The 23,910-nt window shown below is 40.9% G+C and overlaps 1 protein-coding gene across 7 annotated transcripts in view; it reads right to left on the minus strand.

The window, feature by feature from the left end:
- Positions 1-23,910, minus strand: part of MAP3K13 (mitogen-activated protein kinase kinase kinase 13) — a 160,208-nt gene that overhangs the window by 10,819 nt on the left and 125,479 nt on the right. For all 7 annotated transcript variants that reach the window (XM_069558519.1, XM_069558510.1, XM_069558527.1 and 4 more), the window contains 8 exons: positions 22,974-23,165; positions 20,059-20,217; positions 18,134-18,292; positions 17,454-17,562; positions 7,879-7,988; positions 6,444-6,560; positions 5,538-5,675; positions 1,543-2,329 (listed from right to left, as the gene is read on the minus strand). In XM_069558519.1, the coding sequence (XP_069414620.1) occupies positions 1,543-2,329; positions 5,538-5,675; positions 6,444-6,560; positions 7,879-7,988; positions 17,454-17,562; positions 18,134-18,292; positions 20,059-20,217; positions 22,974-23,165 (1,771 nt within the window). The remainder of the gene's footprint in view (positions 1-1,542; positions 2,330-5,537; positions 5,676-6,443; positions 6,561-7,878; positions 7,989-17,453; positions 17,563-18,133; positions 18,293-20,058; positions 20,218-22,973; positions 23,166-23,910) is intronic.

Below are 23,910 nucleotides of genomic sequence, written 5' to 3' on the forward strand. Positions count from 1 at the left end.
GCCCCTAAAGCACTCCTGGGAGTGGATCCCAGTAGAGAGATGTTGAGCTGCCCTGTGGGAGCGTAGTTCTAGGGAGGCCAAATGTGTGAGGGGTGTGTTGCGTGGCCTGCAGACCCACAGATGCCTCAAAATGGCACCAGGATAGTTCAAAGATACATGTTACTTGGGAGTGGACTGGGGAGTGGGCTGATGGGTTTCTTCTGGGGGTGATGAAAAGATTCTAAAATCAGTTGTGCTGATAGCTACACAACTCTGAACAGAAAGAACTGAGCTGTACACTTTAAACAAGAGAACTGTATGGTAAGTGAATTATATCTCAATAAAGATGCGACCAAAACATATGTTACTAGCCACAGGGGCCAGAGCTGCAGAGAATGAATCAGCCCAAATCCACTGCACTAGCTGAGACACGATGGACCCCCAGGAGTGCTCAGTAAGCAGCGGCATTGTATGTGGAGGAGGAGGCACAGCTCTGAGCCAGCGGCCCTCAGCTCCAGCGTCTCTCCTAGGAAATGTCTAGTTGACTAAAACACGCTCATTTGCGTTTCAGACACTTTCCTTTCTTCAGTGGAATTCCCGATGAGTGAAGATGATGTGAAACGGTGGTTAGAACTGAGTGGGTGTTTTCTGTGTGCTAAACACTTTTCATATATAGTGTTATTTTTAACTCATTAGCAAGATGAGCTCATATTTTTGGAATGTTGATGTATGCCAGGTTCTATTCTAAATTCTTTACGATTAACTCATTTAAACTTCACATCAATCAGTGAGGCAGGGTCCACTATTAGCCCCATTTTATAGATTAGAAACTGATGCTCAGAAAGGTACTAAGTAGAAGAGCCTGGCTTTGAACTCAGGTCTGTCTGACTACCAAGCCTGTGCTCTTACATAAGGTCGGAGAGTTAGTCAGACTCCCAGCTAATAAACCACAGGCAGCCAGTGGGTGAGGAGGAGAGGAATAGGTTTTGGTGACTGAGAACTGGCTGGGTCTTGATGGTTAATAATGAAGGTGACGTTTTTCTAAAATATACTGGGAAGAAAGTGAGTTCCATGGGGGATTAATAAGTGTTATTTTTAAAAGGCAGTATGGTCAAATAGGTGAGGGAAAAGCTGGCTTAAAGGAGGTTACTGCACGATTTCTCAAAGCCAAGGATTTGTTAAACGTGTACTTAGGAATCTCCGAGACAGAATGTTTCCAAAATCTGTTTTATAATGGGGTCCTTCCTTCTTGCAACATCCTTAGGACTAGGCTAGGATATGGATTCCAACCTATTTTGATTACATAGCCCTAATATACAGCTATCTCCTACTTATAAATTATATATGCTTGAATCAGTGCCCTGATTCAGGAGTTGTATTCTTTAGTCTATCACCTAAGCAGTGTGGAAAGTATTAAAAGCAAAAATACTGCTATTTGTGCTTTTGTTATCTCATCCTTTTACAAAATGCATACTTTCTCTATATATTCTATAACGCACAGCATATGATAGGTTCGACATTCCTCAAAGGCAGTGACACACTGCTGTTGTCTTTACACCTTACCTTCTGGAGTGGCCTTGTTTTGCGAGGTAGCACTGGGGGAGTGACGTGATGAGAGGCGCCAAGGGATGACACAGACCGACAACCGCTGAATTCATTTTCTTCCATTTTCTCAGAACCCTGGGCATTTTCCAAGAGGGGATTGTGTGCTGGTGGCTTGAAAAGGTTGGGGCTCCTCCCCACCGGCTTGGCCGAGGGGACGTCTAGGGAGCCATGCTGTTCTGGCCTGCACTGGAGGCAGGGGTCATAGGGGTCAGCCTGACAACAGCCCCAGGGGCCAGCCTGGCCCTTGTCAGGCTCAGAACTTCTCCAACAATCTGCCGCCATGGCCGTGGAGATGAGGTCAGGGCTAGAGCCAGGCATCTGTCTTTGAGAGTGGTTGCTGAGTGGGCTCCGCAGGGCTGCTGCAGGACCAAAGTACCTCAGGTTGTTGGCGCAGGTGGCAATGTCCTGTCCGTGCATATTGAGTCTGGGATGGTGACTCTGCGACACGGCAGGTGGGGGTTGCTGGTATTGCTGCTGCAGAGGATTATGGTGCTGGGGAGATGGGTACTGGGGTTCAGCTTGGTAGAGGGAAGTGGGATGGGGTGAATCCTCTTGGGCGGGCTGGTTTTTCAAGATGGCCGCAAAGTCACTGTGGCTGCCTCGGCTGTTCCCACGTCGGTGGCGTGGTTTGCTTCGATATCGGCTCTTGCTGCTGGAGGAGGACAGTTTGGGACTTCCAGATAAAGGGGATGCTGTGGGAGCCACTTCCACACTGGGGATGCCTTCAGATCTCAACAGATCTGGCCTGCAAGGAAAGAACAGGTTTGGTTTTAAACATATGAAAACTCATTCAAGTTTGAGGAAATGTATCCCAGGTCTGGTGGTCGCCAGAGGTGGGGTGACGGGACTAGGAGGTGGGCAATATGGGTGAAGGGGATCATAAAGTACCAGCTTCCAATTATGATACAAATAAGTCATGGGATGTAACAGCGTGGTAACTGGAGTTAACAATACTCTATTGTGTATTTGAAAGTTGCTAAGAGAGTAAATGGGGCTTCCCAGGTGGTGCTAGTGGTAAAGAACCTGCTTGCCATTCACGAGATGCGGGTTTGATTCCTGGGTAGGGAAAATGCCCTGGAGGAAGGCATGGCAACCCACTGCAGTATTCTTGCCTAAAGAATCCCATGGACAGAGGATCTACTGATGGGCTACAGTCCACAGGGTTATAAAGAATTGGATACAACTGAAGCAATTTAGCATGCATGCATGCATGCACAGGAGAGTAAATCTTAAAAGTTCTCAAGAAAAAAATCTGTAACTAAGTATGGTGACAGATGTTAACTGAACTTATTGTGGTGATCACTTTGCAATATACACATATGTTGAATCATTATACCATACACCTGAAATTAATATAATGGTATTTCACCCAGAACAGCTGAAGAGAGGTAGGAAAGCTGAAGAGAGGTAGGAAAGCAGAAGCCCCTGCCACCCCCAACAAGGCGCTGGCTCCTCATCCTCTCTCCCCTCACAGTGGTCTCAAAGACACTTCTATTCAGGCCCCAGGGGGTTCCAGACCTTGCACGGAAACTGCAGGTGCAGTCCTGCCTTCATCCTATGTGATGAGGAACCCAAAATCCCAACCATATTGGCTTCTGGTCTCACAGCTCATTACTGGTAGAATCTAGATGAACAGTCTCTCTTAACTGCCAGTCTGGCTTGTTGGACAGTCAGAGTACAGCCTGAAGGTATGTACAGATCACCTGGGAGCTTGTTAAAATGACTGCACAGGTCTGGGATGCAGACCTCAGAGCCTGACTTTCTAACATGCTTTCAGATGATCTCAACTGAGGACCACATTCTGAATATCCAGGCCTCATAGCAAATCAGTAGGCATCAGGCAGCAGGAGATGGTTTTTTTCTTCTTTTCCATGAGAATTTCAGTTAAAGACTTGTCTTAGTATAGAAGTTCCAGGTATCACTGGTACATGATGAAGTGGATAGGGTACTGTGGGATTATCAGCATCTTCCTGTCTCAGATTCACAGCACTGTGGTCAGCTGGCCAACCTGTGCCACAGACAGCATCTGGGGAGGTCCTGGGGCTCTCTACTGAGGAAAGAGAGCCCTCCAAGGCCCAGTGAGGGCATCTATCAATATTTACGCAGTAACTGGCTATGGCAGGGTCTAAAAGAGAACTTAGGTGAAAGTGTCCTAAGATAGGTGAAGGCTGCTCAACTTGGCAGTGCAAAATCACAGAATAACACTGATAACAGCACACCCAAGTTTACAAAGCACTTCACAATAGACAAAACACCTTCCTACTATTACAATACCCATTTTACAGATGAGAGCACTGATGGATCAGAGAGGTTAGCTGGCTTGTGTCCATTACAAAGCTAGGAAATGGCAGAACTCACAGCCTGAAGCTAAGTCTTTGGACACCAAGGAACAGTTCTCCCCCATTACAAGCTTCTCCATGTTATAAGGCATTTAAACTATCTTATTAGACTATACTCAATTGTGATGGGCTTGGTGGATCCATCATGGTTCATCTTTTTCTGTCCCTGACTAAACACAAACTGAGGCTGAAAGATAGTGGATGGTTTCTCCTCTCTGATCGCCTCAGAGGGCACTGGCCAGCTGACTTGATAATCACTGGACTGTCCAAATAATCTGAAACATAAATCCTTCAAAAGGCAATCAATAGAACTCTCTGCAGCTCTAGTACCCACTCTGAGTTGCCTTTCCAGACGAGATCAGCTCATCGACTAAGCATCTACTGGTGCTGTCAAACTTTCAAACATGTTTCTCACAGGTGAAATAAAAGTAAACATGAGCTCATACTGTGAAAAATGAAACAGTACTATATTCTCCCAAAGTACTTGGTGTTTTAGCTGTTGGCAGACTGCAGAGAGGAGCCAGAGGTGAAGGCTGTGCCTAGTTCATATACCAAAAGAAGGGAGGTGGTGGGATTCCTGGAGGGGTTTGCCAGGTGCCAACTGAAAACAATTTCTCTAGAGCTTGACCAGAAGATGGTGAAGCATGGTAAGTAAAAGCAAAGCTGGGATTAATCCATGCAGTTATCCCTCAGTGGTTTAGACTTATATTAGTCAGGCTATGCTGGGATGGTCACTGTTCTGAAAGTCTTAAAATACATGCTTGGTTTGCATTTTCTCACTACCTTTATTCTTACTGCATTTATCCCAATCTCACTGATAGGTTTACGCCCAGATTAAGGCACATTTCTTTCTTTTGCATTAATTTAGGATTGGGTCAACACTCCATTCATTGGGAAGAATTCCTCTAGCAGAGAGTTTGATTAAAAAAACTGACTAGAAGAGCATTCTAACATTAAACTAGCAAGGAAAATGTGTTGTAATTAGGGGAAAGGGCATCCTTAAAAATTTTTTTTAACTTTTTTTTTTTGAGCAACTGTGGTTTCCTAGGTGATTTCACATCCCGTTTTATTTAAACCTCACTGAAGTTCCACACAGGAGTGGGATGAGGGGAACTAGATGATTAGATATAGGTAATTATCAAAGGGCCTGCTTTTGTTTTGGTGGTGGATTTACAGGCACTTATTATATTATTAAAAAGCACTAACTAAATGAGTAAATAAAAGTGGGACATATATGGACCCATAATGCATATTATAGAGAACTCAATTCTGTTCACTAGGGGGTCAGGAAAAGAAAAAGAAAGTACACCATTTTACCCATGGCACTGACAGAGATGAACCAACATATTCCAAATCACACAGCTTCTAATGGGATTTGAATCCAGGCCTGTCTGGCCCCCACTTCATTTCTCTTCACTGTTCTATGCTAAGATAATAAATATTGATGCCTTAGACAGTAATAACTGTACTCCTGGAGTGCAGGACACACTCTCTCCCACTTCCCTACTCTGTATCCAGAGGCAGTACCGTGTGGCCACACTCACCATCATCTGATAATGTATTTTAGGGGCATATTTCCCCACTTATCTGAGTAGTGTCAGTATAGATGCTCACCGCTTGGCCTGCATCCCAGGTCTGTGAGGCAGGCCTTTCCTCTTCATGAGCTTCTCCATGGCATTGGGGTGGATTATTGGACGGACAGGATGTCGTTTGTAGGTTCCAGGATACTTCTTCTCCACGGCCTGCTCACGTCTGAAGAATGAAAGAAAAGGCCACGTCTCAGTCTTGCCTGGAGGATCCTATGGACAGAGAAGCCTGGCAGGCTACAGTCCATGGGGTCACAAGAGTTGGACATGACTTGGTGACTAAACCACCTGTCACCGCAGACTGAAAAGGTGGACAGAATGTTTTCACAGGTTTACTCTACCCACAGAGTCTGGCCACACTTAACAGATATAGGCTATCTGAATAACAAGGCTGCTCTTCAGGTTAAAAAGGAAGAAAAAACAAAACTAAATTCAAACTAACCTGACTTCATTTTTTTTCCTTCAGCTTGCAGATGGGACTTGGAGGCCAACCTTCCCTTCCCCTGACACGCCTTGTGAGATACCAAGCAAAGGTTGAAGTCCTACTTATTTTCAGGAGCAGCTATTAGTCAGGACCCCAGAGTTTCTTGCCATTCTCAGGAAAACACTGAACTGCTTGCAGCAGTTGCTTTGCTTCCCTAGGAGGCGGTAAGCTCCCACTCATCCACACCAAGCTCCTCCTGAAATGAAGACCCTCCTTCCCTGAGCCACTAGGCAGGCTGAAACTGCAAAGTGCCCTAGAACCAGCTCTGTGGCGAGTCCACTCAAATGTGCGCCCCACCGGGGCAGGGACCTGTGCCTGGAACATCCCCCAAGCAATGTTGGGTGGATGAATAAAACAGCCACCAGTTTTGAGTAGCAGTAACCTGGACGACTGTTACATCTTGGCCGACTGATACACCCAAATCAATCAGGACAGTGTCCGGGTACGTACTTGATGAGCTCCTTCTCCCGCATCTCTAGCTGCAGCATGATGGCACTCAGTTCCATGTACAAATTATTAGCCCGCTCAAGTTTCCGCTCGTAGTGCTCACGAATATCCAAAGCATGCCTATCAAAGAAAACACAGGAGCAGCGAAGCTGATGAATGTGGGGGAGAGCCAGGGTCAGCTCCAGTGAAATAAGAACAGGACGATTTCTCAAAAGCACTTGCCCAAGGGCCCTCTAAATTTAAGGCTCGCTTGTCTGATGTAGTGACTCAGACAACATGGAGTGGGAGATGAGAAGTCCAAGTTTTCCACTTTGTTGATTGTTAAGGGCCATATCCACTCATACAGAATAGCCAGGAGGTAAAATCTGAGTGCAATTTATGTATAATTTATAGCCTTTGTCCATACACTATTTGGCAATATCTTAATAAGAATATGCTACATGTTAAGGGAAATACACAGTTAAAGCTAACACGATAATCCCTCATTTATACTTATCCATGGTATAGATCCTGTTTGGGCTCAAAAATCACTGCAGATGGTGACTGCAGCCATGAAATTAAAAGACGCTTACTCCTTGGAAGGAAAGTTATGACCAACCTAGAGAGCATATTCAAAAGCAGAGACATTACTTTGCCAACAAAGGTCTGTCTAGTCAAGGCTATGGTTTTTCCAGTGGTCATGTATGGATGTGAGAGTTGGGTTGTGAAGAAAGCTGAGCGCCGAAGAATTGATGCTTCTGAACTGTGTTGTTGGAGAAGACTCTTGAGAGTCCCTTGGACTGCAAGGAGATCCAACCAGTCCATCTTAAAGGAGATCAGTCCTGGGTGTTCACTGGAAGGACTGATGCTGAAGCTGAAAGTCCAATCCACCTCATGTGAAGAGTTGACTCATTGGAAAAGACTCTGATGCTGGGAGGGATTGGGGGCAGGAGGAAAAGGGAATGACAGAGGATAAGATGGCTGGATGGCATCACCGACTTGATGGATGTGAGTCTGAGTGAACTCTGGGAGTTGGTGATGGACAGGGAGCCCTGGTGTGCTGTGATTCATGGGGTTGCAAAGAGTCGGACACAACTGAGCGACTGAACTGAAATGAATCTAGTGGTTATTTGTGTTCTATCCTTTAATAAGCATCTTTGGGTCAGGGACTACCTCTTATAAATTTCTGATCTTTCATGTTACCTAGGGCAGCAACTGAATAAACAAATAGCATTGCTCCAGGGATCTTTGTTGCAGAGATACGATAAAGGAAGATAAAGGTACAGACAGAAAGAAAGTGATACAAGTGATTGACTTCCAGGGCAACTTTTAAAGAAAAAAACAATAACCAGCAGAGGTGACAGGTGTGTAGAAGATGAAATGATTCACAGAAAGGGTTCCTATTAAATATCTGAAGACCTGGGAATAAGAAGAAGTGAAGTAGGAGAGGTCAGCTGACCTGAGCTCTTCTCTGCGCCTTCGAATAAGTTCTTCATCTAATCGGTGGATACAGGTTCCTTCACTCTTAATCTTCTCAAAGTGCTTTTTCACTTCTTCTCTCCATTCAGCCTAGGCGAGGACAAATTAGGTTTTGTTAACTCCAGGAATTTTAATCCTTGATATAACCATAGGACCCTGTATAAGACTTCCCCCCACCCACCCCATATGATTATACTGAAGAGCCTTATAGAATAGATGTTCAGTAGTAAAATATCTCACATTAATGCATCTGCACACCCTACCCAACTCTTCACCCCATTTTCTGTGTTTACTCTAATACTCGTAGTCTTGACCCCAAGAAACATTACAGCTGGCATGCTAGCCATCATCTCTGGAATAAAGCAGCTCAGTTTTTAAATATTTTTTATTTTTTTCAATTTCTATTTTTACTTTATTTTACAATACTGTATTGGTTTTGCCATACATTGACATGAATCCACCACGGGTGTACATGAGTTCCCAAACATGAACCCCCCTCCTACCTCCCTCCCCATAACATCTCTCTGGGTCATCACCGTGCACCAGCCCCAAGCATGCTGTATCCTGCATCAAACCTAGACTTGTGATTCATTTCTTACATGATAGTATACATGTTTCAATGCCATTCTCCCAAATCATCCCACCCTCTCCCTCTCCCTCTCCCTCTGAGTCCAAAAGTCCGTTATACACATCTGTGTCTTTTTTGCTGTCTTGCATACAGGGTTATCATTACCATCTTTCTAAATTCCATATATATGTGTTAGTATACTGTATTGGTGTTTTTCTTTCTGGCTTACTTCACTCTGTATAATTGGCTCCAGTTTCATCCATCTCATCAGAACTGATTCAAATGTATTCTTTTTAACAGCTAAGTAATACTCCATTGCGTATATGTACCACAGCTTTCTTATCCATTCATCTGCTGATGGACATCTAGGTTGTTTCCATTTCCTGGCTATTATAAACAGTGCTGCAATGAACATTAGGGTACATGTGTCTCTTTCAATTGTGGTTTCTTCGGTGTGTATGCCCAGCAGTGCGATTGCTGGGTCATAAAGCAGTTCTATTTGCAATTTTTAAAGGAATCTCCACACTGTTCTCCATAGTGGCTGTACTAGTTTGCATTCCCGCCAACAGTGTAGGAGGGTTCCCTTTTCTTCACACCCTCTCCAGCATTTATTGCTTGCAGATTTTTGGATCGCAGACATTCTGACTGGTGTGAAGTGGTACCTCATTGTGGTTTTGATTTGCATTTCTCTGATAATGAGTGATGTTGAGCATCTTTTCATGTGTTTGTTAGACATCCGTATGTCTTCTTTGGAGAAGTGTCCATTTAGTTCTTTGGCCCATTTTTTGATTGGGTCATTTATTTTTCTGGAATTAAGCTGCATAAGTTGCTTGTATATTTTTGAGATTAGTTATTTGTCAGTTGCTTCATTTGCTATTATTTTCTCCCATTCCGAAGGCTGTCTTTTCACCTTGCTTATATTTTCCTTTGTTGTGCAGAAGCTTTTAATTTTAATTAGATCCCATTTGTTTATTTTTGCTTTTATTTCCAGTATTCTGGGAGGTGGATCATAGAGGATCCTGCTGTGATTTATGTCGGAGAGTGTTTTGCCTATGTTCTCCTCTAGGAGTTTTATAGTTTCTGGTCTTACATTTAGATCTTTAATCCATTTTGAGTTTATTTTTGTGTGCGGTGTTAGAAAGTGATCTAGTTTCATTCTTTTACAAGTGGTTGACCAGTTTTCCCAGCACCACTTGTTAAAGAGATTGTCTTTACTCCATTGCATATTCTTGCCTCCTTTGTCAAAGATAAGGTGTCCATATGTGTGTGGATTTATCTCTGGGCTTTCTATTTTGTTCCATTGGTCTATATTTCTGTCTTTGTGCCAGTACCATACCGTCTTGATGACTGTGGCTTTGTAGTAGAGCCTGAAGTCAGGCAAGTTGATTCCTCCAGCTCCATTCTTCTTTCTCAAGATTGCTTTGGCTATTTGAGGTTTTTTGTATTTCCATACAAATCTTGAAATTATTTGTTCTAGTTCTGTGAAAAATATGGCTGGTAGCTTGATAGGGATTGCATTGAATTTGTAAATTGCTTTGGGTAGTATACTCATTTTCACTATATTGATTCTTCCGATCCATGAACATAGTATATTTCTCCATCTATAAGTGTCCTCTTTGATTTCTTTCATCAGTGTTTTATAGTTTTCTATATATAGGTCTTTAGTTTCTTTAGGTAGATATATTCCTAAGTATTTTATTCTTTTCGTTGCAATGGTGAATGGAATTGTTTCCTTAATTTCTTTTTCTACTTTCTCATTATTAGTGTATAGGAATGCAAGGGATTTCTGAGTGTTGATTTTATATCCTGCAACTTTACTATATTCATTGATTAGCTCTAGTAATTTTCTGGTGGAGTATTTAGGGTTTTCTATGTAGAGGATCATGTCATCAAGCAGCTCAGTTTTAAGTCAAGATTCTGGTGGAGAGAGCCTGGCTAGAAAGAACAGCTCTGATAACCATATGGTACAAGCATGTGTCAGTCAGAATATGACCATTTTTACATTGGACCAGAATTCCTCCTGGGCTTTGTTTACAAAAATATCTTGAGAAAATATTTAGTATAGAAGATCCAAGAGGCATGAACAACAGGAGAAGGGGATAAAAATATGGGGACTTATACAGGAATCTGTGGGCTTCTCAGGTGGCGCTAGTGGTAAAGAACCCGCCTGCTAATGTAGGCGATGTTAAGAGATGTGGGTTCAATCCCTGGGTTGGGAAAATCTCCTGGAGGAGGGCATGGCAACTCACTCCAGTATTCTTGCCTGGAGAATCCCACGGACAGAGGAGTCTGGAGGGCTACAGTCCATGGGGCTGCAAAGAATTGGACACGACTTAAGTGACTGAGCATGCACGCATGCATCTAGGAATTTGGGAGTGAGAAAGAAAAGAGGGAAGGAGGGAGGGGGAGAAAGAGCATGGTCAAAGAATTTAGTAGTCTGGAAACAAATTTAGGAGAGGGATGGGTATCTAATATGTGATTTTAGTTGTTCAAAACATAAGCCTCTTCCAATTTCCTAAATCTTTAGTAAAGCCTCTGACATTCACCTTGACTTTGGATGAGTATATTTATTTGGTTTTGCTTTTTAAAAAAAAAATAAAGAAAGGTACTGAACTGCATCTTTGGGTCAACGACAGGACAAAGATAAAGGAACCACCAAAAGATGGCAGGGATGGGGGTCTAAAAAGCAGAGCCAAAGTGTCCATGTAATTATAAATCTCCCAGAAGTTCACCAAAGTATTAAAAAGGACACTGGACTTTTCCATAAGGCATGGTGTTTCAGACTAATTTCATCTAAATTTTAGGAGGCAGGAAAATCTCTGCAGAAATACAGTCTATAGACCATTTCTAGAGAAACAGCTAAAGGAGAACCTTCCTCATTATGTATGCACTACTATCCTAAGAAGCTAATGAGATAATCTAAAATAATTTCCAGTGAGAGCTAAATATGTAACGAAATGTTTCTAACTGCATTGTCTTCCACAGCTCTTCTATCCTTTTAAGATTCATAAAAATGATCTCTCTAGACCCTGGAAGAAGTTATACTCAAGTAATTGTGAAATTAGAAAAGCTTTCTCCCCAGATTTGCTGTTTCTCATTTATTTTTATAGAAGAAATTATATTACAATGATTTAGAAAGTGTTCATTCTGCTTATCTGTTTATAATATGTTAGATCTTCATATATATACATATATACACACATATTGACTGACCATTGGGAAGCGATTTCTGTCAGTTGATTTTCTGGCATCAAATCTGCCAAGCAATGTCATCAAAAAGCCAAGATCTAGAATGTCTGCCCATTGTTTGGCAGCAGTCTTTGACAATGGTGATGGTGGTGGTTTGGTTGCTAAGTCGTGGTGGTATCCAAGCAGTAAACACAGGTTTGGTTGAGTCCAGGTAATGCTGTTCTCTCAGCCATCAGATTAAAGTCACAAAGAGCAAGAGTATTTGAGTTTTAAGATGCCAAAGACTGACATGATCAAGGGTGGCTGGACCTAAAATGGATAAGGGAGGGGGCCAAGGGTGGGTCTTAAAGCATCCTCTTTTGTGAAGATCATGTCAGTGGATCCTGACACTTTAACAGGGACCAAGAATATCTCCCTCTAGTGGTGAGGGATCAGATATCGCAGATTAGATTTTAAAAATTCTAATGGAGAAGGCAATGGCAACCCACTCCAGTACTCTTGCCTGGAAAATCCATGGACAGAGGAGCCTGGTAGGCTGCAGTCCATGGGGTCGCTAAGAGTCAGACACGACTGAGCGACTTCACTTTCACTTTTCATGCATTGGAGAAGGAAATGGCAACCCACTCCAGTGTTCTTGCCTGGAGAATCCCAGGGACGGGGGAGCCTGGTGGGCTGCAGTCTATGGGGTCGCACAGAGTCAGACACGACTGGAGCAACTTAGCAGCAGCAGCAGCAGAGGAAATAAACCTCCTGACATCTGGCTCATGGAATGTGAAACTGAAAAGACAACCCTCTCAAGACTGAAACTTGTTAAAGTAGATTTCCTCAAAAGAAATTCCCTTTGTGGGAAAATACCAAGTACTGACTAATACAATAATGTGTTTTCCTCAAAGGTACTGTGTTACAGGTAGATGTTAATTTTGGAGTTCCATCACATATACTTAGAATCTTTATGTAACAGGAGTTCCAATTTGCACTGAATCTGCAATTTAGAGATGTCTGGCCATATCTAAGAAATGGAGGTGGGCAGGCTGAAGTCAGTTTGCACAGAGATTAAGGAGTCTCTGAGAGAAAACATGAGGGGGGAGGAGTCCTGTGTGACTCTGATCTATAACAGTCCTCAAAATAGGAGTGGAGAGGCATTTCCTACTGTTTCACTAAAATACCAACAAAACCTTGGGCCATAGCTAGCACTATTATGTGACCTGTAACAAAATGTAACTCAACAGGGAAAGGACCAGTTCATTGCATAAGCACAATGTGCAAGTCTGGAATCTGGAGAAGCCCACAGCTTTTTAGTTACTGCAAAAAAATAGCAGCTCCTGGTGGGTGACGGCAGTTCCTTAAGGATAAGGCAGCATCCCATAGATGCCAGCTGGGGACTACAGTCTCTCAGCAGAAAACAGTACTAACCAATAAAGTAACACTCAGCAGATGCTAGGTGGAAGACTGCTGTTCTAGCCAGAGTCAGTGGAAAGTACGTGTGTGTTAGTCGCTCAGTCGTGTCTGACTCTTTGTGATCCCATGGACTGTAGCCCACCAGGCTCCTTTGTCGATGGGATTCTCCAGGCAAGAATACTGGAGTGGGTTTCCATTTCTTCCTCCAGAGAATCTCCCCGACCCAGGGGTTGAACCCAGGTCTCCTGCATAGCAGGCAGACTCTTTACAGTCTGAGCCACCAGGGAGGCCACAAGGAAAGGCGGGCAGACATTAATATGAGGCTATCTGAGATCCCTACTCTTTACTGGGGATTCCCCCAAATTACATGTAGAGTGGAGGAGGGAGCAGGGAGTGTTTCACAAGGTACGTAAGTCCAGTAAGCAGGTAAGGGAAAAATACAGTGAAATCAGGGTTATTATAGTGAATGGAATCCTCTTCACAGCCCAGGTAAGGCCTGGGGAAGGCTGTAACATTTAGCACGTTTTTGTCTTCTCAGATATTTAACCAGTTCACTGAAGCCCTTGCACCCATACCTTGCTCCTCCTCTCTCTCATAACAGAGGTGTCAAAATGAAGCTGAATTAACATATGAATGGATGAATAAGACAGATGATATCCATACAATAGAATACTATTCAGTCATAAAAGGAATGAATTTGTGACACGCTACAACATTAAAGCTCAACATTCAGAAAACGAAGATCATGGCATCTGGTCCCATCACTTCATGGGAAACAGATGGGGAAACAGTGGAAACAGTGTCAGACTTTATTTTTCTGGACTCCAATATCACTGCAGATGGTGACTGCAGCCATGAAATTAAAAGACGCTTACTCCTTGGAAGGAAAGTTATGACCAGCCTAGACAGCATATTCAAAAGCAGAGACATTACTTTGCCAACAAAGGTCCATCTAGTCAAGGCTATGGTTTTTCCAGTGGTCATGTATGGATGTGAGAGTTGGACTATGAAGAAAGCTGAGCACCAAAGAATTGATGCTTTTGAACTGTGGTGCTGGAGAAGACACTTGAGAGTCCCTTGGACTGCAAGGAGACCCAACCAGTCCATTCTAAAGGAGATCAGTCCTGGGTGTTCATTGGAAGGACTGATGCTGAGGCTGAAACTCCAATACTTTGGCTGCCTCATGTGAAGAGTTGACTCATTGGAAAAGACCCTGATGCTGGGAGGGATTGGGGGCAGGAGGAGAAGGGGACGACCGAGGATGAGATGGCTGGATGGCATCACCGACTCGATGCACATGAGTCTGGGTGAACTCCGGGAGTTGGTGACAGACAGGGAGGCCTGGCGTGCTGTGATTCACGGGGTCGCAAAGAGTCGGACACGACTGAGCAACTGAAATGAATTGAACAACATAGATGAGCCTTGAAGACATGCTAAATGAAACAAACCAGACAAAGAAAGACAACTATTGTATCCTCCTACTTCAATGAAATATCTAGAGTAGGCAAATTCATAGAGAGAGAAAGCAGAACAGAGATTTCTGTGGGGAGCAGAGAATGAGAAGTTAGTGCTTAATGAGGTAATGAGAAATTTTGAAAATAGATAATGGTGATAGTTTTATAACCCTGGAATGTGATTTCTGCCACTGAATTGTACGTTTAAAAATTGTTAAAATAGCAAATTTTATAATATCTTTTACCATGATTTTTATAAAGTAATGAAAAAAAGAAGCTTAGCTATGAGAAATGAAGAAGCAGGATGTTGAGGGGCTATGCTGCTGCTGCTGCTGCTAAGTCACTTCAGTCGTGTCCAACTCTGTGCAACCCCATAGATGGCCTCCCACCAGGCTCCCCCGTCCCTGGGATTTTCCAGGCAAGAACACTGGAGTGGGTTGCCATTTCCTTCTCCAATGCATGAAAGTGAAAAGTGAAAGTGAAGTCGCTCAGTCATGTCTGACTCTTGGCGACCCCATGGACTGCAGCCTACCAGGCTCCTCTGTCCATGGGATCTTCCAGGCAAGAGTACTGGAGTGGGGTGCCATTGCCTTCTCTGTTGAGGGGCTATAAGTAGTAGGAAATCTTAGATTCTGAGTCAGAAAGGTCTTAATTCTTGATTAGTGCATGAGTCCTCCTTACTACCTCCCCCAGTGAGCACAAGCTTGTTTCTAGGACTTACTTGCTCATGATTAAATTACTCTTAAGGCAGAACAGTCTATCCCTCTAATGAGCTATCTGTCTCTGCAACTCCCAGCCCTGGAGTTTCTGGGTGGTCACAGTGGCACTGGGTAGTCACGAAATTACACTTGCTCCTTGGAAGAAAAACTATGACAAACCTAGGCAGCATATTAAAAAGCAGAGATATCACTTTGCCAACAAAGGTCCATATAGTCAAAGCTATGGTTTTTCCAGTAGTCATGTATGGATGTGAGAGTTGCATCATAAAGGAGGCGGAGCGCCGAAGAATTGATGCCTTCGAACTGTGGAGCTGTGAAGACTCTTGAGAGTCCCTTGGGTAGCAAGGAGGTCAAACCACTCAAGCCTAAAGAAAGTCAAGCCTGAATATTTATTGGAAGGATTGATGCTGCAGCTCCAATACTCTGGCCACCTGATGTGAAGAGTCAACCTATTAGAAAAGACCCTGCTGGGAAAGAAGGCAAAGAAGAGGGTGGCAGAGGATGAAATGGTTAGATAGCATCACTGGACATAAATTTGAGCAAACTCTGGGAGATAGTGAAGGACAGGGAAGCCTGGTGCGCTGCAGTCCATGGGGTCACAAAGAGTTGGACACGACTTAGTGACTGAACAACAGCAACAATGGTGGCACTCAAAACGGTGCAAAGACAGGGTTGTAGAAGAGCTCAGAAGCAGGGCACAAGATGCACCTAGCAGCTGGGATCTACGACCAGGCTAAAATGTTTTCTAAAGACTTCTATCAAACGTAATTGAACACCAGGAGCAATAATTGTCTACTTGGAGAAATGGTTTATTGTCCAGGAATGAAGCAATAGCTTTGGCAGAATCTAATATTGTACTGAAATTGGTTGCTTTGCTCATCTGTTCTATATATGCTGCTTCTTTATACAAGTGCTATTGATGAGAAACAGATGAAGCATGTTCTCTCAGGAAGACATCAGCTGGGTTCTTGGCAGCACCCTTGACTGATAGTTTGGGGGGAAGGTGGCGACCAGCAGTTAAACAACTATTGGTTGATGACTGCTGTGGAGAGAATTCTGGCAGCAGGCAGGAGGCAAGGCCTCAGGTACAAGAGGGCTATCAATAAGCAAAACTATGTGCTAAAAAACTAGTTCTTGCCCATTGTGGGAGGATAATTTGTCAAAACACAATTAATAGGAGCTCCCTAGTTGCCATTCTTATCCATCTCAGGAGTTCATCAGAAAAAGTACCCAGAACATACAACCTCAAAGAAGGCTTAATCTTTATAGCTTTGCGGGAGATGAATAATAACATCTTGCAATCAAACAGCTCTCTACAGCCTCCAGTGCACTTGCATGTTTATCTTATCTGATCCTCACCAAAACTCCACAAGGAAGGGAAAACATGGTCATCTTCACTGTTTAGATGAGTTAGCTGAGGTTTACGGAAGTTTAATGACTTATCCAAGGCCACAGGACAGGGATTTATGCTCAAAATCTGTTACTTTTCCCAGTACCTCCCTCATTAGTTCACAAATACTTTATTATCATTAGCTAGAGATGGTCTGAATTTCAGACTGAAGCAAATCAGCCTGTAAATAACTGAAAAATTCTAGGAACTAGAAGGGTATTTTTAACTATTTATGGAGAGGTAAACTTTACATTGGGAGAAAAAGGTGGTAGAATTTATGAATATTAAAACACCATGCTGTATGTTTTGTAGTAAAGGCTAACAGATACATTAAATTATATTTTATTTGGAGCTACTAGGTGAAAAGGTAGAGAAAAGGTTCTCTTGGGCCTAATTCTGTCACAGGCTCTCTCTGGGCTTCATCTTTCCTCCTCTTTACTTCAGCTTTTCTAACTTTAAGGAAAGCAATACCTTCATGAAGGTTAGCAATAGTTTTAATTCAAATGTAGGTACACTACAGTTTTCATATCTTCTTTTCCTCTTTTTTCTCCAACAATTTCACCATAACCCACTATGAAGATGATATTTTACTACAAGGTATTTTCAAATAAGAGAATTCATATATGTTAAGTGCTTAAAAACCCTCCAAAACTCCAAAGTGTTAAAAAAACGCCAAAGTTGTATGTGTGACGTTTATAATAGTCATCATTACTGTTTCACAATGAGTCAAGCTACGTAACTGTTCTAAGAATCAGAATGCCCTCTTCTAGGAGAGACTCCTTTTCATTGAGAGTTCCCTGTCTGTTTAGCAGGACCTGGAAGAGTTTCCAGACTTACCTGAGACTTGAAGTAAGTTTCTTGTGGGGTGGCAAGTACATCTGCAGACGCGATGTCCAAATGCATGAGTGTCTGCCGAAAAGAAGGTCGGTTGCGAGGTTTACTCTGCCTAAAAGTTAAAAAAAAAAAAAAGCTTGTGCATTTCAGAAGTTGTATCCAGGAGGATAAAGATTTTATTCTACTTTACAGAAAAACAAAAACAAAAACATTTCTGACTCCATGTGTGGCTATATCTCAGGTAGTTTTGATGTACTGAAGAACAACAGGAAAATACAATTATGAGACGCCTCTAACGATGAACTAGAAATCTCTAGAATCTGTTTGATAATAATGATCCTTGAGAACTGGCAAAGTGGTGATAGCTTTCATTTACTAAGGCCTACTGCTTCAAGATATCAGACCAAATTCTTTATTTATAATTTTTAATTAATCATACTACCCCCATTTCACAAATGAGAAAACTGCCACTTGGATGACATGCCTCAAATTACACAGATAGAAAAGGGCAGAACTAGTATGTGAATCCAAAGTTCTCAAATTCCAAGGCTCCTAGACTTTACACAAAGTAAGGTTATTCATTCCAAATACACGTTGGAGACGTCCCTGCTGTTTAGAGAAGTTTTAAATATGGTTTTGAGGAAGAAGGTAGAAGAGAATATTGGGAGAAACTTATTTCTTACCATGTCTGCTTCATAAGGATTTTGAATCCATCAGGGCAAGTGGAAGGAACTGGAAGGTGTAGGCTATTGCTTCCAACCCCCCAAATAATGGCTGAAGAGTCTACATCTTTGTACGGAATCTCCCCTGTTAGCAGCTCCCAAAGCACCACTCCAAAAGACCTATAGTAGCCCCGGGAACAAGCACAGAAGATATTTCAGAAAGACTGATTTGTATTTTAGCCATTTAGTAATTTTCAATCAAACACATAAACTCTAATATTGCTATAGAAAAAATAGAAACAGCCAGGAAAACTCTGAAAAAGAAAATTAATGAAGGGTAACAAATATCAGATATTAAAACATACTACAAAGCTTCAGAAATTAACAGTGGTGATGAATAATCAGCTAGGCTAATGGAAAGGAATAGAAGTCTAGAAATACATCTAGACCAAATACATATATGAATTGAGTATATGACGGAAGTTACATCTTAAACCAGTAGGGAAAAATTGGTTATTCAATAAATACTATTGGGACAACTGGGGAAAAAATTATACTTTATCTTACACTAAGATAAATTCCAAATGCATCAAAGATTTAAATGTGAGAAATGAAATCCTAAAAATTCTCAAAGAACATATGGAAAAAAAAAATCTTAAGAGTAGTGAAAGCTTTTCTAATTAAGAAATCCAGAAGTCATAACAGGAGAGACTGATAAACTGCTTAAAAGAAAATCTTGACATGGAGAAACCCTCTAACATAAGCAAAACAACAAAAGTGAAAAGTATCTGTAATTCATATACACAGAAGGATAATTTCCTTAATATATAAAATACTCCTATAAGTTGATAAGAATAAAATATCAGAAAACTTAGTAAAGGATTAATGTGTAAATAAGAAATTACAAATGGGTGTGTATATGAAAAAAGTACAACCTTAATTATAAGAAGAGATATGCAAATTAAAACTGCACCTAGGACACCATTTGTTTTTACCTATATGGTTGGCAGAAGATCCCAAAGTGGAACACATTTTGTTGGTGAGCCTGAAAAAACTCTCTTATACATTTCTGTTGGGAACATAAATTGATGAAATCCCTAATGAGGACACTTTGGTAATAATTACCCAAATTACAAATGATCTCACATTTCTACTTTATCTTATTTACTTTAAAATTATAGCCAGTTTTAATATAGGCTATTACTTTGGTTTTAAGTCTAAAAGTTACTAGTCGCCAATTTTAAGAATGGAAGAAAAGCAACTATAGGAAAATATACTGTTAATAGCAGAGATTTGGAACTTCAGAGGAAAAGAAAATAAAGATGAATACCTCTTCCTGTTCCCCCCCTGCAAAAAGCATAGTCTATCAGGACTGTTTAATAAAAGGGCAAATAGTCCCATATACCTCAAAGCATGTAACTGTATTGCAGCAAAGTACATCACTAATACACCTGATGATGGTCTGAGAATAAGTAAACTTCGTTTACCATGTTTTATTCAAGAAGGAAAGAATTATGTAATATATTTCAGAAAGACTTTTACACTAAATGGCTATTTGAAGTAAACTTTTATTTATTTATTTATTGATGTTTAAGCTGGTTTTATTTTTATTTATTTATTTGAATTTTTTTAAATTTTTATTTTTACTTTATTTTGCTTTACAATACTGTATTGGTTAGTTTTCCAGAAAGTTCAGCATTTTCTCTTGATGAACCCCCAAAACTGATGATTCACTGAGTGGATACTCACCCCAATTCCTCCTCTCCCAATCCTTCTTACCAAGTGTCATCACACTGGGTAGTACCTTGGGTTACATGAGACTGAGATCAACTAGAACTGAGTAATACTAAAGAGTATTTTGGGTGAGGAGAGGTGTTGAAAGAGGAAGCGCTAATAGGGTAAAAGTGGGAACACGCTTTTTGGTTGGGACAGATGGCATCACTCACCATATATCGACCTTTTCAGAGACAGGTTCATTCCGTATCACTTCTGGTGCCATCCAGGCGACTGTGCCAGCGAAGGACATCTTGGTACTCTTATCACTGAGTTCCTTAGATGTACCAAAATCTGAAATTTTTACTGCATCTGTGTGAGTCACTAAAACACTTTAAAAAGAAATAAAGAAAGGATTCAGAGCGTTAGTACTAATGAAAATCATGACTAACTGGCAACTGAAGATTTTGTTCGCTGCCTCCTACGTTGCAGAACTCAGCTCTCCAGTTCCAGTACTACTGCGGCCTTAGCTACCCACCAGGAGCAGCATCATTTACGCTTGTGAGCAGCGCAGCATACTGGGCTTGCTACACCTGGTTTTATCCTTCCTCTGCCACTTGCTAACTGTGTGACCTTTGCCAATTACTTAATTCTTCTAAGCCAGTTTTCTCATCTGTAAGATAGAGACAGTTTAGGTCACAGTATCTTATTCACAATTCAAACATCTCTGGAAATGGTTTATAAATATTTTCTCATATGTATAAAACAAACTCAATTTACTTATCCCATTTTGTGTGACTATCAAAGGCTTTGCCATCGATTTATGAATGTGTATGATTATAGGGTGTTGCCCCAGACTTTGCTGGGGGTGTAATGTAATGCCCTATGCTACCTTTTGAAATCATCTGACTTCAGGAGTTTTGGATAAGGCATTACGAGTCTGTAATTAATGATCTCATAAAATTTTCATTTGAATTAAATGAGATAAGCAATGTAAAGCACCCATCTCAATAAACATTGATTCTCATCCTTGCCAGTCTCAGACAATCCAATGGGAAAAACACTTCTTTTAAAACACTGTTTAAATAATGGCCAACTAAAATCATGCATGGAACCATGACACACAGGATTCATTAATATAAAAGGCAAGTAAGTATGCTGGGATTCTGTTAATGTAGCTAAGGAAAAGCAGGAATAAATTTAAGCACAGATTCTACATAAGTCATGTGTAGAATATTTTACTTGTTATAATTTCTTAGTTATATAATTTGTTACACATTTTACTTGTTGTAATAGTGATCTGAGATGTGGCCTGGGGCAAACTGCTTTTGCTAGCCTCAGAGTATAATCCAGTGCCAGTCAAGTCCAGAGTGCTAGCACCCTCAGACACTGCCTGAATTCACTTGAAATAGCCTGTTTAGAACATTAGAGTGTTAAGGAGTTAGGGGTTCAGAGGCTTAATGATATAGAGAAATAATCTGAACAGTAAGTCTTTTGTTTTGGGGTCGGGGGCAATCCACACAGCTTGAACCTGGGCCACAGCAGTGAAAGTGCTGAGTCCTAACCACTGAAGAGCCAGAGAATCCCCTAATATAAGAGGGAGTAATTCTTTTTTTTTTTTTTAAATTTTATTTTTTTATTTTATTTTTTTTTTAATTTTAGTTTTTTATTTTTTAAATTTTAAAATCTTTAATTCTTACATGCATTCCCAAACATGAACCCCCCTCCCACCTCCCTCCCCATAACATCTTTCTGGGTCATCCCCATGCACCAGCCCCAAGCATGCTGCATCCCGCGTCAGACACAGACTGAAGAGGGAGTAATTCTTAAGGAAAACAAGCTGATTAAGAAGGAGGCCATTCAAACAGGTCTTCGGCAAGGTATCTTGTGTGCTTTCTATGTATGCAGTGGATGGCAGAAACAAGAGATTGTGTTAAAAATGTGAACAGAAGGAATGAATACTATAATAACGTTTTTGTGTAAGGAAAGCAAGGAGGTTTTTAAGTGAGCTAAGGACTGTAATAAACATTGTTGACATTAACAGTGATAAACTAGAGCTGCTTTACAATTGATAATCAAGGACAGATTTTGTATCTCCCATGGAGGAGGGGCAGGACTCACTGTGGATCCCTCATCTTATCAGGACAAGGAAGGATCTAAGTTCTGGGTTCAAGCACTACCTCCATGACTTTGGGCTCTGAGCTCTAGATTATCTTACATAAAATAAGAATAATGATACTTATTACATCTCTTCCATACATTCTTTTGCCAAAATTAAAGCAGATATGATCAAGTATTTTTAAATGTTGTAAATCATGAAAGCAGTATGCAAAAATGTTTTAGGAAAAGATTCTTTTCTGCTTCTCTCAACAAAATGTGATGGAAAATAATGAAAATAATGTATAAAAATAGGAGCCACATTGAAATGTACTATTTAATCAGTTTCTTTCCTTTCTTCATGCACTTTGGGAAACTTGAATAAGCATTCCTCTTAAAGTGGGTTATTGGGAACCAAAGAATCATTCTGAAAACAAAGATTACTAGAAACAGCTCTGCTTCTCTTAAATAACCAACTTATATTGTTTAATGGACACTGTGGAACTTTACTTGTTTACTTCTTTGCTTAGATTCTAGGAAGCTCAAAGCCAAATTCGTAATCCACTTGTAGTGACTGTACAGAAACTTATGGCATACATTTTGTGGACAAGCTTTAGTTAATGTTTTTACTTTCTCTTTGCCTCTGGTTTATTTTTTAATCTATTTTTATTCTGTTGTATATATTTCTGAAACTCAGTTTTGGAAAATTGGTTTTCTGGGGGAAACACACTAGGAAAACAAGTCTTCCAGTGGGAAAGTCTGGCATTCATTATCTGAGATGATGGAAAGTGAATTCTTTGGTTAATAATGTAATTTGTTTCATAGTTGTACAATTGCAAAGCAACAAAAAGGGAAAACCACACAGGTGCCTGGACATATCTGCCATATAGGTAAGTAAGGAGGTTAATAACACTCTCCAAAATACACAAATAGAGATATCCACTCTGCTTAATTAAATTGAACTGAAAATAGTCTAAAAGCTTCATTATGATTGATAAAATTCCATATTTCAATAAAAGAAAATGACTGAAAAGTTAGCTCCAGAACTCACTTAGGTGATTTGAGATCACGATGAATAATTTTATGAAGGTGCAAATAATTCATTCCACTTGCAATTCCCGTGGACCAGTCTACTAGCAATCGAGGTGTGATTTTCCTGCCAGCTCGCAAAACCTCATAGAGTTGTCCATGGGCACAGTATTCCATGATGATACAGTAACATGGGGCCTGAGTACAAACACCCCTTTCAAGAAAACACAGACATATACATGAACACACAGATCACATAAACATACATGTATACATATTCATACTTTAAAAATATTTAATAAATTTAATAAAGACAGGTTTTCTATCCAAATTATTTATAAAATGCATATATATCCCGATTCTTAAATTACCACTTAAATCCCTGTAGTCTACATGTTTCTTTGTTAGCATATAGACAATTTTAGTTTGTTTTGTTCACTTCAGATATCTATTATTGTTTAGTCGCTAAGTTGTGTCCAACTCTTTTGCAACCCCATGGGCTGAAGCCTGCCAGGCTCCTCTGTCCATGGGATTTCCCAGGCAAGGACACTGGAGTGTTGCCACTTCCTTCTCCAAGGGATATTCCTGATTCAGGGACTGAACTTGTGTCTCCTGCACTGCAGGTGGATTCTCTGCTGCTGTGCCACCTGGGAAGCCCTCAGGTATCTATACGCTATGCTGTATCGGTGCTTTTTCTGTGGGACTTTGTCATTCCAAAACAAAGAGCATCTTTCTCTGAGACTTGTGTAGGCTGGACACTTTTCTTTTAGATTAAGAATAACTTAAGTGTCTTCCCTTAAAAATTAAATGGAAGTTTTATATATAATGTATAGAGAGAATTCAAGTAAAATATTTCTATTTTTACCATTAAATTCGTTGAATTTTAAAATACTCAAATTTACGATAATTAGACTGAATACCAAAAGAATCAATGTTCTGTATTATAAGTATCTGAAAAG

This window comes from Ovis canadensis, chromosome 1 (genome assembly GCF_042477335.2).
Source record: "Ovis canadensis isolate MfBH-ARS-UI-01 breed Bighorn chromosome 1, ARS-UI_OviCan_v2, whole genome shotgun sequence".
Taxonomy (NCBI): domain Eukaryota; kingdom Metazoa; phylum Chordata; class Mammalia; order Artiodactyla; family Bovidae; genus Ovis; species Ovis canadensis.